The 15,205-nt window shown below is 39.3% G+C and overlaps 1 protein-coding gene across 8 annotated transcripts in view; it reads right to left on the reverse strand.

Moving 5' to 3' along the window:
• Positions 1 to 2,419: 2,419 nt before the first annotated feature.
• Positions 2,420 to 15,205, reverse strand: part of LOC107697366 (histone-lysine N-methyltransferase, H3 lysine-36 and H4 lysine-20 specific-like) — a 36,655-nt gene continuing 23,869 nt past the window's right edge. For 7 of the 8 annotated variants that reach the window (XM_016498133.1, XM_016498129.1, XM_016498130.1 and 4 more), the window contains 12 exons: positions 12,844 to 12,967; positions 12,540 to 12,740; positions 11,301 to 11,480; positions 11,029 to 11,185; positions 10,721 to 10,926; positions 9,599 to 9,711; positions 9,254 to 9,523; positions 6,138 to 6,254; positions 5,916 to 6,057; positions 5,710 to 5,816; positions 5,137 to 5,338; positions 2,420 to 3,973 (listed from right to left, as the gene is read on the reverse strand). In XM_016498133.1, coding sequence (XP_016353619.1) covers positions 3,459 to 3,973; positions 5,137 to 5,338; positions 5,710 to 5,816; positions 5,916 to 6,057; positions 6,138 to 6,254; positions 9,254 to 9,523; positions 9,599 to 9,711; positions 10,721 to 10,926; positions 11,029 to 11,185; positions 11,301 to 11,480; positions 12,540 to 12,740; positions 12,844 to 12,967 — 2,334 coding nt within the window. In that variant the 3' untranslated portion in view covers positions 2,420 to 3,458. Of the gene's footprint in view, positions 3,974 to 5,136; positions 5,339 to 5,709; positions 5,817 to 5,915; positions 6,058 to 6,137; positions 6,255 to 6,441; positions 6,470 to 9,253; positions 9,524 to 9,598; positions 9,712 to 10,720; positions 10,927 to 11,028; positions 11,186 to 11,300; positions 11,481 to 12,539; positions 12,741 to 12,843; positions 12,968 to 15,205 lie in introns of those variants that run through there. The other variant, XM_016498132.1, reaches the window with a different exon arrangement.

A 15,205-nucleotide genomic window follows, 5' to 3' on the forward strand; every position in this document is an offset into this window, starting at 1 on the left:
TATAAAAATGAAGCTTCAGCCAAGATTTCATAGAAATTAAAGTGAAATTATTAAATGAAATGATATGAAACGGAATCACATTAGAAACTCGCTGCACTTTCAGGATCTTTTGCACAAAGAAAATTAAATTGGTTGCAAGATTTTGTCATTGTAACACTATTGTAATGACAATTGCCCCAGATTCTGCCCAAAAATTCTCATTACTGTAATACAGAAATTAAATCATCCTGTCTGGGTACAACATTTTTCATTATTATTATGCTTAGGCTTTAAGCTTTTATTATCAGCATATATGCAATTAATGCTACCATTATGTATACTTACATTTTACAATATACTGTTTTTTTGTGTTACAGTAATGAGAAAGGTCTTTTTTTCTGCCTAAAAAAAAAAATTACAGGCTGAAGACAATTGCATGTGGAAATGTGCCTAATTGTCATGCAATTAGTGTTGCAATTCAAAACACTTGAATTATCCTGAAAATATAATTAGTTTTTATTTTGGGATGAAATATCACCCAAGCATTTGTTGACCGTTTTTGTGAGATTTACAGTTCAACAGTTTTACTCACATTTGATTAAAGACAATTAATGTCTGGCAAATGCAATAAATTAACCAAAAAATACAATTCTGGTCAAACTAGAAGGATGGTAGAAACAGCAGCAAGGAAGCAACAAGTGTGTACTGTTGTTTATTCTGTACAAAGCACTACAGCACAATTAAAGTCTCTTAACAAGGCAACAGATATTTTTTTTCCCTTTTGCCTGAATTTTGATTGAAATATACTGTGGAATGACTCTTAGAGCAGCGTTAAAACTATTAAGTATTAAGTATTTATATACATAAATACAGTTTAAGGAAAAAAAAAGAAATTCTGTTCATCATGAAGAACACTTGAGCAGTTAGATGGGGGTGAGGAAAACCAGCCGAGAAATTTCTGAGTGTAGACATGCAACAAGCCACAATCATTTGTCCTATACATTAGCTTTACAGAAGGCTAGAGGGCTTTTGTTGCCAATAATAGTGTTTTACACTACACGGTTTTAGTTCAAATTGTATGTTGAACATTATTTAAGATATCAGCCTTTATGGAAAATTTAACATGAATTCACTAAATGCCAAAAACTTGACTGGGAGTGTTTATTAGGCTTGCAAAGCCAGTCACCTTCTCCCATATAGATTTAATGTATAAAAATATATGCAGCAAGACAGAACAGATCATCCTTTTACTTATCTGACTAATCCAGTTAAGAGATCCAGTGCATAGTTGCACTTTCTCAATGACTGGTAAGTTGGGACAGGATTTCCTGTTTGTTTGAACGTTTTGTAACCGTTGGATGCCACAAAAAAAAATCACACAGTTCATGTTTAAAGTCACAGAATAATTTACACCAAAGAATTTTGGGAATATCAGTGGATATGATCAATCAAAACAGTTCCTTTGTGAATTGCATCAAGTTCTGGATTTGTGCCAGTTTGGCAAAGATTAATTCAAAGACAATTCTGGGAAATTATCTCAAATAAATTATAAGCATACTTGTAAATATTTTGCTTTTGTCTTAACATGTTAGCAGGCAAATTTTGGATTATTATAGAAAAGTGCTTCAAAATGATAGTCTTCAAGTTATTGAAACAGTTGGCTAGGATCGAGACACTGACATTTTAATCTTATTAATTACGATCAATTTACTGCACTCTTAAGTCCAAAGTAAACTTTAGTTTTGACGCAAATGCCTAGCTAGAAATGTTCACTTTTGTCTAATGTCTGTGCTATTTCTCTCTAGAACCGATAAAAACTCTTTGTACTATTTTAAACTAGGGTTGTGTGTATCTCTTAACCCCCTAAAGTCTCCTATACTTCTTTTTCGAAACAATGGGTTAGCCCAATGTTGCCTCATTGTGCACTGTAGGAAACTTTTTCCTTGTCGAAGCAGAGATCAGGAGACTCTTGGGTATCTTCAGCAGAGTTCTTTATTGAGAACGCGCTGCGTGGCGCTGCAGTCATCAAAAGTCTGACTAAGGCAGTTATACATTGTAGTTTATATACATTTTAAGGGGGAGGGATACATTCAGTAGAGGTGGTTGCTGCGACACCTAAACAACAGTGAGGTAAGGATGGACTAGTGGATGGGGAAGGCCTACGAGGGATTCTTCACCGCAGGGTTGTCCCCCGAAGCCTGTTGCATTCGGTTCTTCCCTGGGCTCCTCACTGGTCCGTGTGTCCTATCCTATCCCTGTAGGTGGAGGAACAACTTTACAGTGTGAAACATGAGTCCAGGTTTTCCTTCCCTGACACAACACTGCAGCTGCTGTAATCAACATCACTTGATGTGGTCCGTGCCACTTAGGCTCTAACGGCTTGTTTCTGAATGACTTTATCTTTTAAACAGATTCTTAAATTTGTAATCCCACAGCACCAAATAGTTAGTAATGTGCAAGCTGAGCATACAGAGTACACACACTTACAAAAATTGGTCTGCACATGTACAGTGCATGTGTACTATGCTGATCACGAAATTTACGTGACACGCACATATAGCCTTCGCGTAAAAACTGAAGTATACTTGAGGCTGGCCAAAGAAAAGTCACTGTCTGGATTTATACTTAGAATTGTATTATTATTTCAGTGATTAATGTTTCTGGTATGCTATATGTTTAGCAACAATTCTTCCCCCTCAGGACTCTATGGTGGCCAATCTTTCACAATTTGGGCCTATTGAACTTTGTCATCCAGAAATATGGACATGGGTACGTCTTTTGACATAGTTGTTTAAGAAATAAAAAGCTATGCAGTGCATCAGTTAGGGTTAAAAGAATTGTTGCCAAACATATAACATGCCAGAAACATCACAGCAATAATTATCCAATCCTAGACTCTTCAGTATTCAGTAACTTTGTTTTTTTGGCCAGGCAGTGTTTATGAACCACTTACTCAATAGTAAAATTTACCCTAAGATTACATTCTGTACCATTTGCTCACAGAGCAAATATACAGCACAAATTAGTTTTGGTAAATGAGTTTATAGTCATTATTATTTGACCTAATGAAGAAGGCAATGGAATTTCCAAGGAAAAAATACTCCCTTCCCTAAATACTGTATCTTCATTCTCTTCATTGTTGCTTTTTTGGGGATGTCCAACATTCTTCACAGTCCCCAAAATGTAATATTGGCTACAATCTGATATCCCATGACGTCGTATAAAGTGGGTTCTGTTCAGTGTTTGAATCATTTTTTCGAAAACATTGTGGCAACTTCGTCAATCTGTGTCCTCTTCATCAAAGAGATTACTGACGGAGATGCAAACCATTTTGTGTACCATCTTCAAGTATGTTGTAGTGAAAAGTTGAAGTACACCAGATACCCTCAGCGAAAGTAGTGCGAGAAAACAAGAACATGGCTATAAATGTCTGTTGGCAAATGTCAACTCAGGTTAGTTTGCTTCTATAAATTGAACCTTCATACTTCGGTTTTCTTCTTTATCATCAATCGTTCCGAATTCTCTTGAGTTATGCTCTTCTCACCATCCCTTTCTAATTGTATCAAACGTTCTTCCTCTTCTGCTTTTTCTTCTCCACAGGGAGAAATTGATGAATATGCACAGTTTAAAGGCATGTCAAGTGGTGGAGGGCTGCCGGAGGGGCTAAAGGAGACCTGAGGGGCTGCATCAGGGGGAGATGGAGCCTGCGGGACAGCTGTAGTGTTTAGGGTTGTGGATTTGGTTTTGGCAGCTCTGATGAAGTTTATAGGGTATGTTGTCTTGAGTTCCGGGGGGTATTCCCGGATCTCGCCAGGCTCCAGGGGCTCGGGGCCGCAGGGGTCATGCTCGCTGCATGACAAGCGCCCATCCAGTTTGGATATAAAAAGCATGCCATCTCGATGTTTGACGCAATAGGAGCTAGGGCACATCTCACAGAAGGAAGCTGCTTCCTGTCCACACAAGTCACACTGATGCCAAGGACACTCCCAACGGCCTGAAAGGCAAAGCAAGTTATTCACTGATAATCTTCCCCTCCAGTGAGCTGTTAACAGCTGCGAAGGGTCATTGAGTCAGTGAACGTTCAGATTGGGTTTGTGAATCAGATCAGTTGATTCATTGAAGAAATCTGAGTCACAAATGAATCGGATATCATTTTGTCTTAATTTACAGTGAATTTACTTAAAGGGTTAGTTCACCCAAAAATGAAAATTCTGTCATTAATTACTCACCCTGTCGTTCTAAACCCGTAAGACCTCTGTTCATCTTCGGAACACAAATTAAGATATTTTTGATGAATTCTGAGACCTCTCTGACCCTCCCATAGACAGCAATGTAATTACCACGATCAAGGTCCAGAAATGTAGCAAGGAGATCGGTAAAATAATCCATGTGACATCAGGGGTTCAATCGTAATTTTACGAAGCTACGAGAATACTTTTTGTACGCAAAGAAAACAAAAATAACGACTTTATTCAACAATTCATCTACTCCACGTCACCCTGGTGCCATTTTGGAGAGTATCCACTCACACGTAAATCCACGTAAACAGCGTATGCTATTCTGTTTCAGCTGCATCACGCGGATACGTTGTCAAATCAAAGCATAAACAATGTAGAAAACGTATCCGCGTGACGCAGCTGACACAGAATAGCATATGCTGTTTACGTTCAGTGGATATTCTCCAAAATGGTACCAGGGAGACGCGGAGGAGAAGAATTGTTGAATAAAGTCGTTATTTTTGTTTTCTTTGCATACAAAAAGTATTCTCGTAGCTTCATAAAATTATGGTTGAACCCCTGATGTCACATGGATAATTTTACCGATCTCCTTGCTACGTCTCTGGACCTTGATTGTGGTAATTACATTGCTGTCTTTGGGAGGGTCAGAGAGCTGTCAGAATTCATCAAAAATATCTTAATTTGTGTTCCGAAGATGAACGAAGGTCTTACGGGTTTAGAGCGACATGAGAGTGAGTAATTAATGACATAATTTTCATTTTTGGGTGAACTAACCCTTTAAATTTCCTCTCTTCCTCACAGAAAACTGTCATATGATTTCAGAACACATAACGCATGATCATGTATGAACTTCGTTTATTATTTCACTAGTGACTTCATGGTCAGTGAATGGTCCGTTTGAGACTACTTCAAGACTGACCTGCGGGTCTCTTGGTGAGATTGAGGCAGTCGGCGTGGTAAACCTTAGGACAGCCTGGCCTCTTGCAGGACACAACCTGTCCTCCATCTCCACAGCTAAAGCACTCATCTTCCCGCTCCTTGATTACTTCCTGCTGGGATTTACGCTTCATCTGAGACTTCTTCTTCAGCTTACGGCCTTTATCATCTGATGGGGGGTTGTTCTGATAGACACAGAGTTGATGTATATTTACAATCACTTATCAAAGCAGAAAATATTTAGATACCAAAAACGTTTCTGTGAAAAATTACATTACCTTAGAAATTATGAAATAGAAATTATACATATTTTTGCTTCAGTATCTGATAACGGTTAAATGTTTTACTTTATTGTTATCATTATTTATATTTCTATAATTTTTGCGATAAACAGACTATTGGTTTTCCCCTGTATTTTTCTTTTAATAATGATAATAATAATAAAATATTTATAATCCCAAGACAAAAAATTGGTCAAACCAATTATCAGTCTGTCTTTAGTTATGACATGATATTATACTGTATAAAAGATAACCCCTGGAGATCATCTCCTTACTTTTGGCCTCACTCCCAGGAATCCACTGCAATTAGATGCACCACACTTGCACACTGTCTTCCCATTGCCCAGACACTCAAGGTTATAGTTGAATGTTAACTCAGTGCCTTGGAAGAAAACATCAGCACTTAAATGTTTTTGCGAAAGTCGTTTAAATGAGAGGCTGTACTACAATGTCTTCTACATAAAAATGAAATTGGACTTACCAGCAGGGATATCTGTAAGCGCAAAAAGCCCAACACGTGTGTCTCCGTTGACTGTCCATTTTTGCGTCTCGCAGTTTGGCTGACAACTGTGGTTCATAAAACGGGCTTCATTTCCCTTGGGCCCGGCATCAATAATTCGATCCTTCCAGCAAATGCAAAGCAACATATTAAGTTTCCAATAACAGAAATCACAGAAAAATTAAACTAGTGGTGTAATCTCACCTTGTCCAATGTAAGCATGTAGAAATTGCCGATATTGTTCTCCTGAGCATGTTTAATCCGGGCACGACATTCTTCCTCATCAATCACCTCTCCAACATATTCGTTAACAAATCCTCCCTTGGGTTGAGCATTGAAAACAACGAATTTGTTAGAAAGCAGACTGGACAAACGAACACCAATTCCAAAAATGTTGGGACATTTTGTAAAATGCAGTGAAATTAAGAATCTGTGATTTGTTAATTCCCTTTAACTTTTATTTAATTGACAAAAGTACAAATGAAAGATTTCCAATGTTTTCACTGACCAGCTTAAATGCATTTTGATGTTGATGGCTGCAACACAACGCAAAATGAAAGTGAAAACGTTATAGAATATCCAAGTTAAACTGTTTTGAAACAGTCCACAATAAGCAGGTGAATTGGTAATATGTGAGGGGATCATGTTTGGGTATAAAAGGAGCATCTCAGTCTTTGCCAGCAAAGCCACTTTGTGCGATGTGTCATGAGATAAGTGTCAAACAAATCAAAAATCACATAAAAATGGCAAAATAATGTAGGCCTTTCACCAACTACAATACATAATATTATGAAAAGATTCAGGGAATCCAGAGAAATCTCAGTACATGCAGGGCAAGGCAGGAAACCTGACCTTTGAGCCCTCAGATGATATTGCATAAGAAACCATCATGCTGTGGTGTTAAATATAGCCACATGTGCTTCGGAGTACTTCAGAAAACCGCTGTCATTTACCACAGTCTGCTGCTGCATTAAGAAATGCAACTTGAATCTCTGTTTCGCAAGGAGAAACCTCTACATCGATTCTATACAGTGATGCTGCCAGGTTCTCTGGGCCAGAGCTCATCTCAGATAGTCAAAACGACAGTGGAAATGTGTGCCACATTTAAGCTTATTCTTGGGAAAAACGGACATCAAATTCTAGCTCCCAAAGACCAAAGGGACCATCCAGACTTTCACCAGTGTTAGTGAAAGTTCCAGGAATTGAGATGCTTATACGGATGTCATGTTAGTGAAAGTTTGTTTACTTCAGACAAAAAAGGAAAAACAGCGACAGGAGGACGTGACAAGGCTGAAAATAATAACTAGGTTGTCAGCACACTTAGTATGTACTCCTATTCAGAAAAAAAATTATTATATACAACATCAGTGACAGATGCAAAAGCAAACGTCTGTCATGTTATGGGGGTGACTGGAATATGTGCGAAGGTACCATTGACATGGAGGCGTATATTGGGATTGTACAGAAACTTATACTGCCATCAAGATGACGTCTTTCATAGGAAGTCCATGGTTATTAGATCAAGACAATGGCAGGCCTCATTCTGCATGTGCTACAACAGCGTGGTTTCGTAGACACGTGGATGTGACTGACTAGCAAGCAGATCTGTCTCCTATTGAAAATGTATGGCCCATCATGAAAAGGAGAATCAGACAATAACGACGATGGACTGCTGAGCATCAAAAGTCTTATATCAATATTGTCAAGATTGGACAAAAATTTTGCATGCAAAAACTTTAACATTTAGAACATTCAAAATTAAAATTTGTTTATAATTACAAAATACAATTAAGTTGGTCAGCGACAACATTGGAAATCTTTTCTTAAATAAAGGTTAAAGAAAATTAAATCACAGATTCTTGATTTTTATAGCATTTTACAAAATGTTTTTTTGGAATTGGGGTTGTATATTTTAAGGGGGAGGAGATGGATTAATTGTAGAAAAATTCTAATGCTCAATATTAAAAAGTTTGTTTTTATTTTAAGTCTTTTTACTCTAGAACTGAAGAGTTATTTTTTAATCGTGATTAGAGCAAGAGAAGCAAAATATATGATATTGTTGTCAGATTTAGCTTAATAACATGCTAAGCATCAACTGTGAGCGTTAAAGGGATATTCCACCCAAAAATGAATTCCCTCATCATTTACTCACCCTCATGCCATCCCAGTTATATATGACTTTCTTTCTTCAGATGAACACAAAGATTTTTTAGAAAAAAACTGTCACTTCGAAAAACTCACATTCATACGTGAACATGGCAGGAATCTCTACACGCAAAATGATGGGTGTGTGTAAGAAATATACTAATATTTTAAACCTTTTTTTACCTATAAACTCTCCAGCTAACTGTCATACATGGGCTCAAATTGAGCTTTATGGACCTCTCATGAACTCGTGCATGACAGTTGGCTAGAAGCGATGGTTTCTAGTTTAAAAATTCTGGGGGCCCGTACACTTGCATTATATGGACACACAGAGATGGATTATTTTTCTAAAAATAAGTAGTTCATCTGAAGACAAAAAGTCATATACATCTGGGGCAGTGTGAGGATAAGTAAACAATGAGATCATTTTTTTATTTTGGGTGGAGTATCCCTTTAAGATCTGGGCGTGTTCTGCTCCATCTTGCGCACGCATAGTTGAGAACACAAGCCCTTCAATGTATACTCTACTGACAGTGAGCGCGGATGGATATGTTTGGCGTGTATGCACTAGCTATTGGACCTTTGTTTTGACTGTTTAAAGCCCTATCACATGCACTGTTGTTCACACACAAGTCTACACAGTTATAAGAACTCAGTTATAGGAACTAGCCACCAGGGCAGTCCCCTGAGAACTAGGGTCATTTTCCTGGTTGCATTTGCACCACCAGTAGGAACGACAGCATTAGTCATTAGTCATTTAGGTGAAGCATTCAACAATGTCAACAACTGGAGGATGGAGAAGTGCCTTGACTTCGGCACCGGTCCATCGCGGTTTACCATGTTTGTGGAGTTAGTTAATGGAGTAAGTAAATGTAAACTGTGTGTTTACACAGCTTTTTAAAAATGGCGGGTGCCAGTGTTTCATATGGCATGGTGGCTCATATGGTGGTAGTTCCTATTGTGCCGGGTTGAACCCTACTCTAAATCAGAAGCTAATTTAGTTCCCCAAAAGGTGTACCGTTAACTAAAATCATTCCCAGTTCCTGCAGTGTGAACATGCTAAAAAGCAGATACTTCCACCAATAGTTATATAGTCACTGCTCATGAAGAACATCTGAAATCAGCTCAGGTTTTGGAAAAAAAACAAAACATAATATGTCATTTAAATGCTTTACCTTTTTGATGTCGTGCACACAGCGCAGCCCCCAGCCTCGAGACAGCGTTCTGAAGATCTCCACCTGGCAGAACTGTCGTTTGGTGAAGCACTGGTTCTGGCAGCGCTCACCTGCGGGACACACCTGTGGGTGACACTCGTACAGCAGCATTCGGTTGATGCACTCTGAGTCCATACCACAGGGGTTCTCGTCCGTCGCTTTGCAGTTGCAGCGTGGAATCTCTGAAAGGTCTGCTGAAATGATCAGCACTTTGCCAATCGGTTTGTTCACCTATGGAATTGACCAAGTTAAGATGTCATTATATAAAGCTAGTGATCAATAGGAGTGGCTCATAGGAGCATGTACCTTAATATGTTTGTATGGTGGAGGTTTCTTGTCATTTAGTCGGTCTTCCTGCAGCTGCCGCAGTTCTTGCTCAGCCTGCAGTTCTTTGAACCTTACTGCAGCTTCTTCCAGTGCTGAACCACATTGAACATTTGGATTTCAGCAATCATTTTTCATTTGAGCACTGACTTCAGCTACACCAAGAAGCATGTAAAACAATCATATTTTTACACAAGTTGCCTTCGGGATGCTAGAATGTTGTGAATGGCTGTCAAGGCATTTCTATGCGGTTGGTAAGGAGTTCCAGATGTTGTAATATGTTTCTATGCAGCTTCTAGGGTGGTTGCACTAAGTCCGATCCCTAGATCGGTTCAGGTCTCTTTTTCAAAGTAAATCCATTGGATTTTATTAGGGATGCATGATATGTCTGTATCATATTGGTTCTCAGCCCATATTGAAGATATTATCATTTATGGGTATAAGTCACTATTGGATATGTAATTGTACATGCTCATTTCCCTTATTTACGCATTTCATATATCTTTGCTGTCACCTAACTCACTTGCATTCTATATAACTTTCTTCTATGAAAAAATATATTTTGAAAAATGTTTTTAGTCTGTAAAATGAAAGTCAATGTTTTGGCTTTGACATTGACTTTTGAGACATTCATTCTTTAAAATATTTTCTTTTCCACAGAAGACTGAAAGTCATACAGGTTTGGATATGAGGGTGAGTAAATGATAACAATTTTCATTTTTGGATAAATATTCATTTAAAAGGTAATATTTAGAAACCTTGAATGTTATTAATAATTTAATAACAATTAAATTAAACCTTTAGCTAATCTCAAAATGAATATCTAGCTTTCATACTGTACATTACAATTTTGTGATGTTTAAATAGATTTTCCTGAATTGTAGCATTTAAAATGATTGACTTTCTGCTTTCCGTTTTATTTTACATGTATTTATACAGAATAGTGTAGAACATTAATATGGGCAATAACATGAATTGTCATAATTTTATTTATCGATTTTAACACCAGTTTTATTGTTCACCGAGCTAAAAATGATTAGAAAAGCAACAGTGCACTCGCATTACCAACAGCAAAAGCAAAATGAAATCGGTTACAAAAGATACCTTTCTTATAGGTAGAGTCAACTCCCTTTCCCATTTTCTCTTTACTGTTGGCATCACCCTCCATGTAAGGAAAAACACGGGCTTGGTAAGTCCACAGGTAGTCATTAGAGCCAAAGAAAAGAACCGGGAACTCTCCGACATCATGTCTCATGCGTAGGATATTCTCTGGAATGTCTTTGGGATTGCTAACCTCTGCTGGCCACCATCTATCAAAGAGTACAGCAGAAACTGTTGTGTACAATGATTGTAAAAGCCAGGAATTGATGACATTGGGAAGGAAGTTAAGAGTGGGTTTTGTGGTTGCTGACCTGTAGCGGCCAACTTTCACCCACACTACCTCCTTGTAGTGCAGTTTCTTTCCAGCACGACAGTCGTTGCAGTACCAGCTGCCTTCTGGCATGTCGATGTTCAGACACTCTCTGTGAAACGCCGCAGGACATGACTCACAACACAGCAGACTACCTCCTGTAGAGAGAAGTGAATCAAGTATTTCTAAAGCCATTTAAAATAAATGGTTTATTGCACATAAAATCAGAGGTTCAAATTGTAATGGAAATGTGTCCAAGGCAGCTGAATTAACCTTCTGAGCAGACGAAGCACCAGCTGACGTTGACATGCTCGTGGTTGCGGCAGCCTTTTCTTGGTGTGAAGTGATTGGGACACACTATGTTGCTGTCGGTGAGTGTGACACTCCCAGCAGGTATGCAGTAATCGTTGGCATGATATGCCACAGGGCATCTGATACAGCGGGTTAGCTGGCCTAAGACACAAAATACAGTGAATTTCATAATAAAAGCATGCAAATTTAAAATAAGTGTGATTTAGATGCTGTAACATGTTTGTTAGCATGATATATTGGTACTATATTAGTTATCGGCTTTTTTTTATATATTAGGATAGTTTTGATATTGGATATTTAATTGTTAATAATCATTTCCTCTATTTTACATTTAGATTACCTTATTATAATGCTTACTTAAAGTATTCATTAAAAATTAATAACACTGTTAAATGTTATATTCAGCAAATCTCGAAATGAATAATCATTTTTTCATACTGTAAAATAATAATGTTGTGATGCCTAAATTCACTTTTACCATTTAAAATGATTGATTTTAGTTTTTAGTGTTATTTTAGTTAGTTATTTTAAAATTAAGACAAAAATTATTTTTGTCCTGATTTGCAGTCTGTAGCAGGTTAGTTAATCAATTTTAGTTACCAAAAGTCATAGTCAGTCTGCAGATTTTACCGAGGATTGTGCAGTGTATGATTGGCACAGACTCTGATTTTTAATCTTCATACTAGGATTCAATCCAGTTGAAGTTTGATTATTTTGTGCTGATTTTAGAACACATATTATTTTCTTTTGTCAAGCATCTCCTAGCAATGAGGCACGTTTCTACATGAGTTATTTGACAGTTTTTCTGTGTAACCATTTACAAAGTCTGCATGTGTATGATGCCTAGTGTTTTGAAATCAGTTCAGGTTTAAAAAATTGTGTAGTGTACCAATGCTAATGAACACTGCCCCAACAAAAGCATCATCCAAACATTGTTGTCATGATGATAAGGTAAATGTCCCTACCAAATCTACAGAAACAAATGTGAATTTCTGTATTTTCAAATGTTTAAACCTGTAGTAATTAAAAATAACACCTTGCCCACATTTTATGGATGTAATATTACTCACGAAAAATATATTTTTGCCACCAACCTGCTGTTCTCAGATGAAGTTGTTGGTTTTTGTTGGGGCAGTGTGAACCAGCCTTCATATGTAGCATCACCTGATGTAGAATGTAACTGCTCTAAGCACAACAAACCTTTAGATACAGATGGATTAGTAGGGTTTGTGATGAAACACGACAGGCAGGCGTGGAGAGGGCAACGAAAAGCCCGGTTCAGAGGTACTGTGGGTGCATGGCTGGCAGCACACTCCCCATGGTAGAACTTCCCACATCCTGGAAGCATACAGCGCCTGACGTCCTCAGCCAGGCTCTTACAAGAAAAGCATGAGTGTATACCTAGTAAAACATTCACAAAACCAGCTGTCAAACAGCAGTAAAACTGTAAAATTACATCAAGATTTTTTTAAATTGTTGAAGTTTGAATTATGAAGTCTCTTACCAGACGTGCACTCCTGACATAAAAATTTCCCTGCAGGAGGCTCGTTCAGGCCAGTGCATTGTCGATGGAACGCCCCATAGCATTGCCCTTCGCACAGAAGGAGATTTCCCTGCTTCTCACATGCCTTCGGAAAGAGAAGAGACAGTCTTTGAGGTGTGTCCTAATATACTTGTCAGACTTGTGTTCCTGTTTTGTTTCTCCCTTGTTTGATTGTGTTCATTTGATTCAGGTGTGTCTCGTCTATTACCTTAAAAAAAACATACACAAACAAAACCAAATTAAACCCTGCGGCTCGTGACGATACATTGATGTGTAAAGACACAAAACGATCGGTCTGTGCAAGAAACTGAACAGCATTCCACCTATCTCTCAAATGGACCATTGACACTCTATCTACAATCTATAAACATAAAATTTTCATTTTTGGGTGAACTATCCCTTTAAAGTGTTGTCTGTTCAATGGTTCCTTTGTCCAGTGTTATACGTCTATTGGTGCTATGTGTGTCTCCTACCTGCCTTGTGTTACCCTTTGGTTTGTTTATTAAAGACTGTTATTCCTGCTACTCCTATGTCTCCGCGTTCCTCGCACCTCACAGTAGACATCCTGACAGAACACTGGACCCAAACAAAGATGATAAAGGCTGAGGACCAGTTGTGGAGTCTGCGGCAGAGTGGTCAGTCATTGGAGAAGTATGTGGAGGAATTCCTTGAGTTGTCTTATCAGGTGAGCTGGCATGACGCTGTTCTCGGTGTCTGTTTTCAGATGGGTCTGGATGAGGATACGATCCGTTGTGATCTCCCTACATGTGAATTTCCCTTGGTTGAGTTAATTAATCTTATCCTTTATTTAAATGGTTCTAATTTTGAGGTAGAAGAAATAAAGGAAAATTTGAATCATCCTCATCCAGCCCCCTGAGACACACTGTGCCTCTCCAGCTCACCCCACACTAGGACCCTCCACATGCATAACCAATGGTTCTGACCACCCTTCACCTCCCATGTACCCTCGAGCTTGAAGACGGACTTCGAACAGGGCAGACCCCACATACCAGTCGGGCCAGTCAGCGCTCAAATCCACATCCATTTTCCTGTCTCTAGTTCCGAGCTCCTTCTCAGTCCTCAGCCCTAAAACAGGTGCCGCTCCACACTCCAGCCCGCCTGCCGTTCCACTACCAAGCCCGCCGGCCGCTCCACTCTCAAGTGTCTCAAGTCAACACTCTCAAGTCTCAAGAAGATCACTTCCTCCTCACTCTTAACCTCAACATGGTTCCTGACACAACACATACCCCTCCACATGTCACTTTTCAACATAACCTACGCTCACTCTCACCCTCCTGGCTATCTGCTATGGGGCCGGGACACACCAAGCTGATTTCAAAGAACTAGCGGCGACAAAAGACGACGGTGTTGTCGCCTCACGTCGGCAGTGTCGGACCAAAAAGCTGCGCTCTAATGCCGGGTTCAGACTACACAATATTTTTGTCGGTCACGATAGTCACTGTGTCAGACTACACGATTTTGACTCCTAAAATCTTGTCGTGTCGTGGACAAGAACAAGAGTGTAAACATTGCTGAAGCGCTTCCGCTATAGTTCGTCAGCATTTTTCTTTTTTTGTTCTGTCATGGTAGTCCCTGGATGACACATCATACAGGCAGGAGTACTGTTGCCACAGCTCCACGAACCTTTCCTCCATCTCATAATTCCACCTAGCAGCACCATCATCTCTCTTTCGTTTTGCCATGTTTGAAACCTGTGTATGAAAGAGCTTCTGTGCTGCTATTGGTCAACGTCACCAATGTGACAGAACTCGTCGTGGACGACGGAAAAAAAAATTAAACATGCTAGTCTTTCTGTCGTTAAGCATTGCAGACGCGGAATCGGTTGTCGTCCACTATGACACACTACACGAGCTGAAACGATGGAATCTTGTGTCCCGACGCCCATTGTCGTTTACGAATCCCCACAACACCCTACGTCAAGCAAATCGTAGCAAAATCGGGCTAAAATCGTGTAGTCTGAACCGGGCATAACACACCGCACAGACTACAGCCGACGGCAAACTAACACGTGCGTTTCTCTCACTTGCGCCAATGGTCCCGACGGCCCCGACGCCGATTCAACATGTTGAATCAGGCAAATTGCTGCCGACGTGAGCCCGACAAGAGCCGACGAGTGGAACACACCAAACTAGCCCGACCGTCGCTCACCGTCGGCCCGACGCTGGCCAACGGCCTTTATACAACATTAGGTAGATCAGGCCCTTTCTTTCAGAATATGCAACACAACTCCTTGTTCGAGCTCTTGTTCTATCCAGGCTGGACTATTGCAATGCTCTCTTGGCAGGTCTTCCAGCCACTTCTA

This window comes from Sinocyclocheilus anshuiensis, unplaced genomic scaffold (assembly GCF_001515605.1).
Source record: "Sinocyclocheilus anshuiensis isolate Anshui unplaced genomic scaffold, SAMN03320099.WGS_v1.1 scaffold1095, whole genome shotgun sequence".
Taxonomy (NCBI): domain Eukaryota; kingdom Metazoa; phylum Chordata; class Actinopteri; order Cypriniformes; family Cyprinidae; genus Sinocyclocheilus; species Sinocyclocheilus anshuiensis.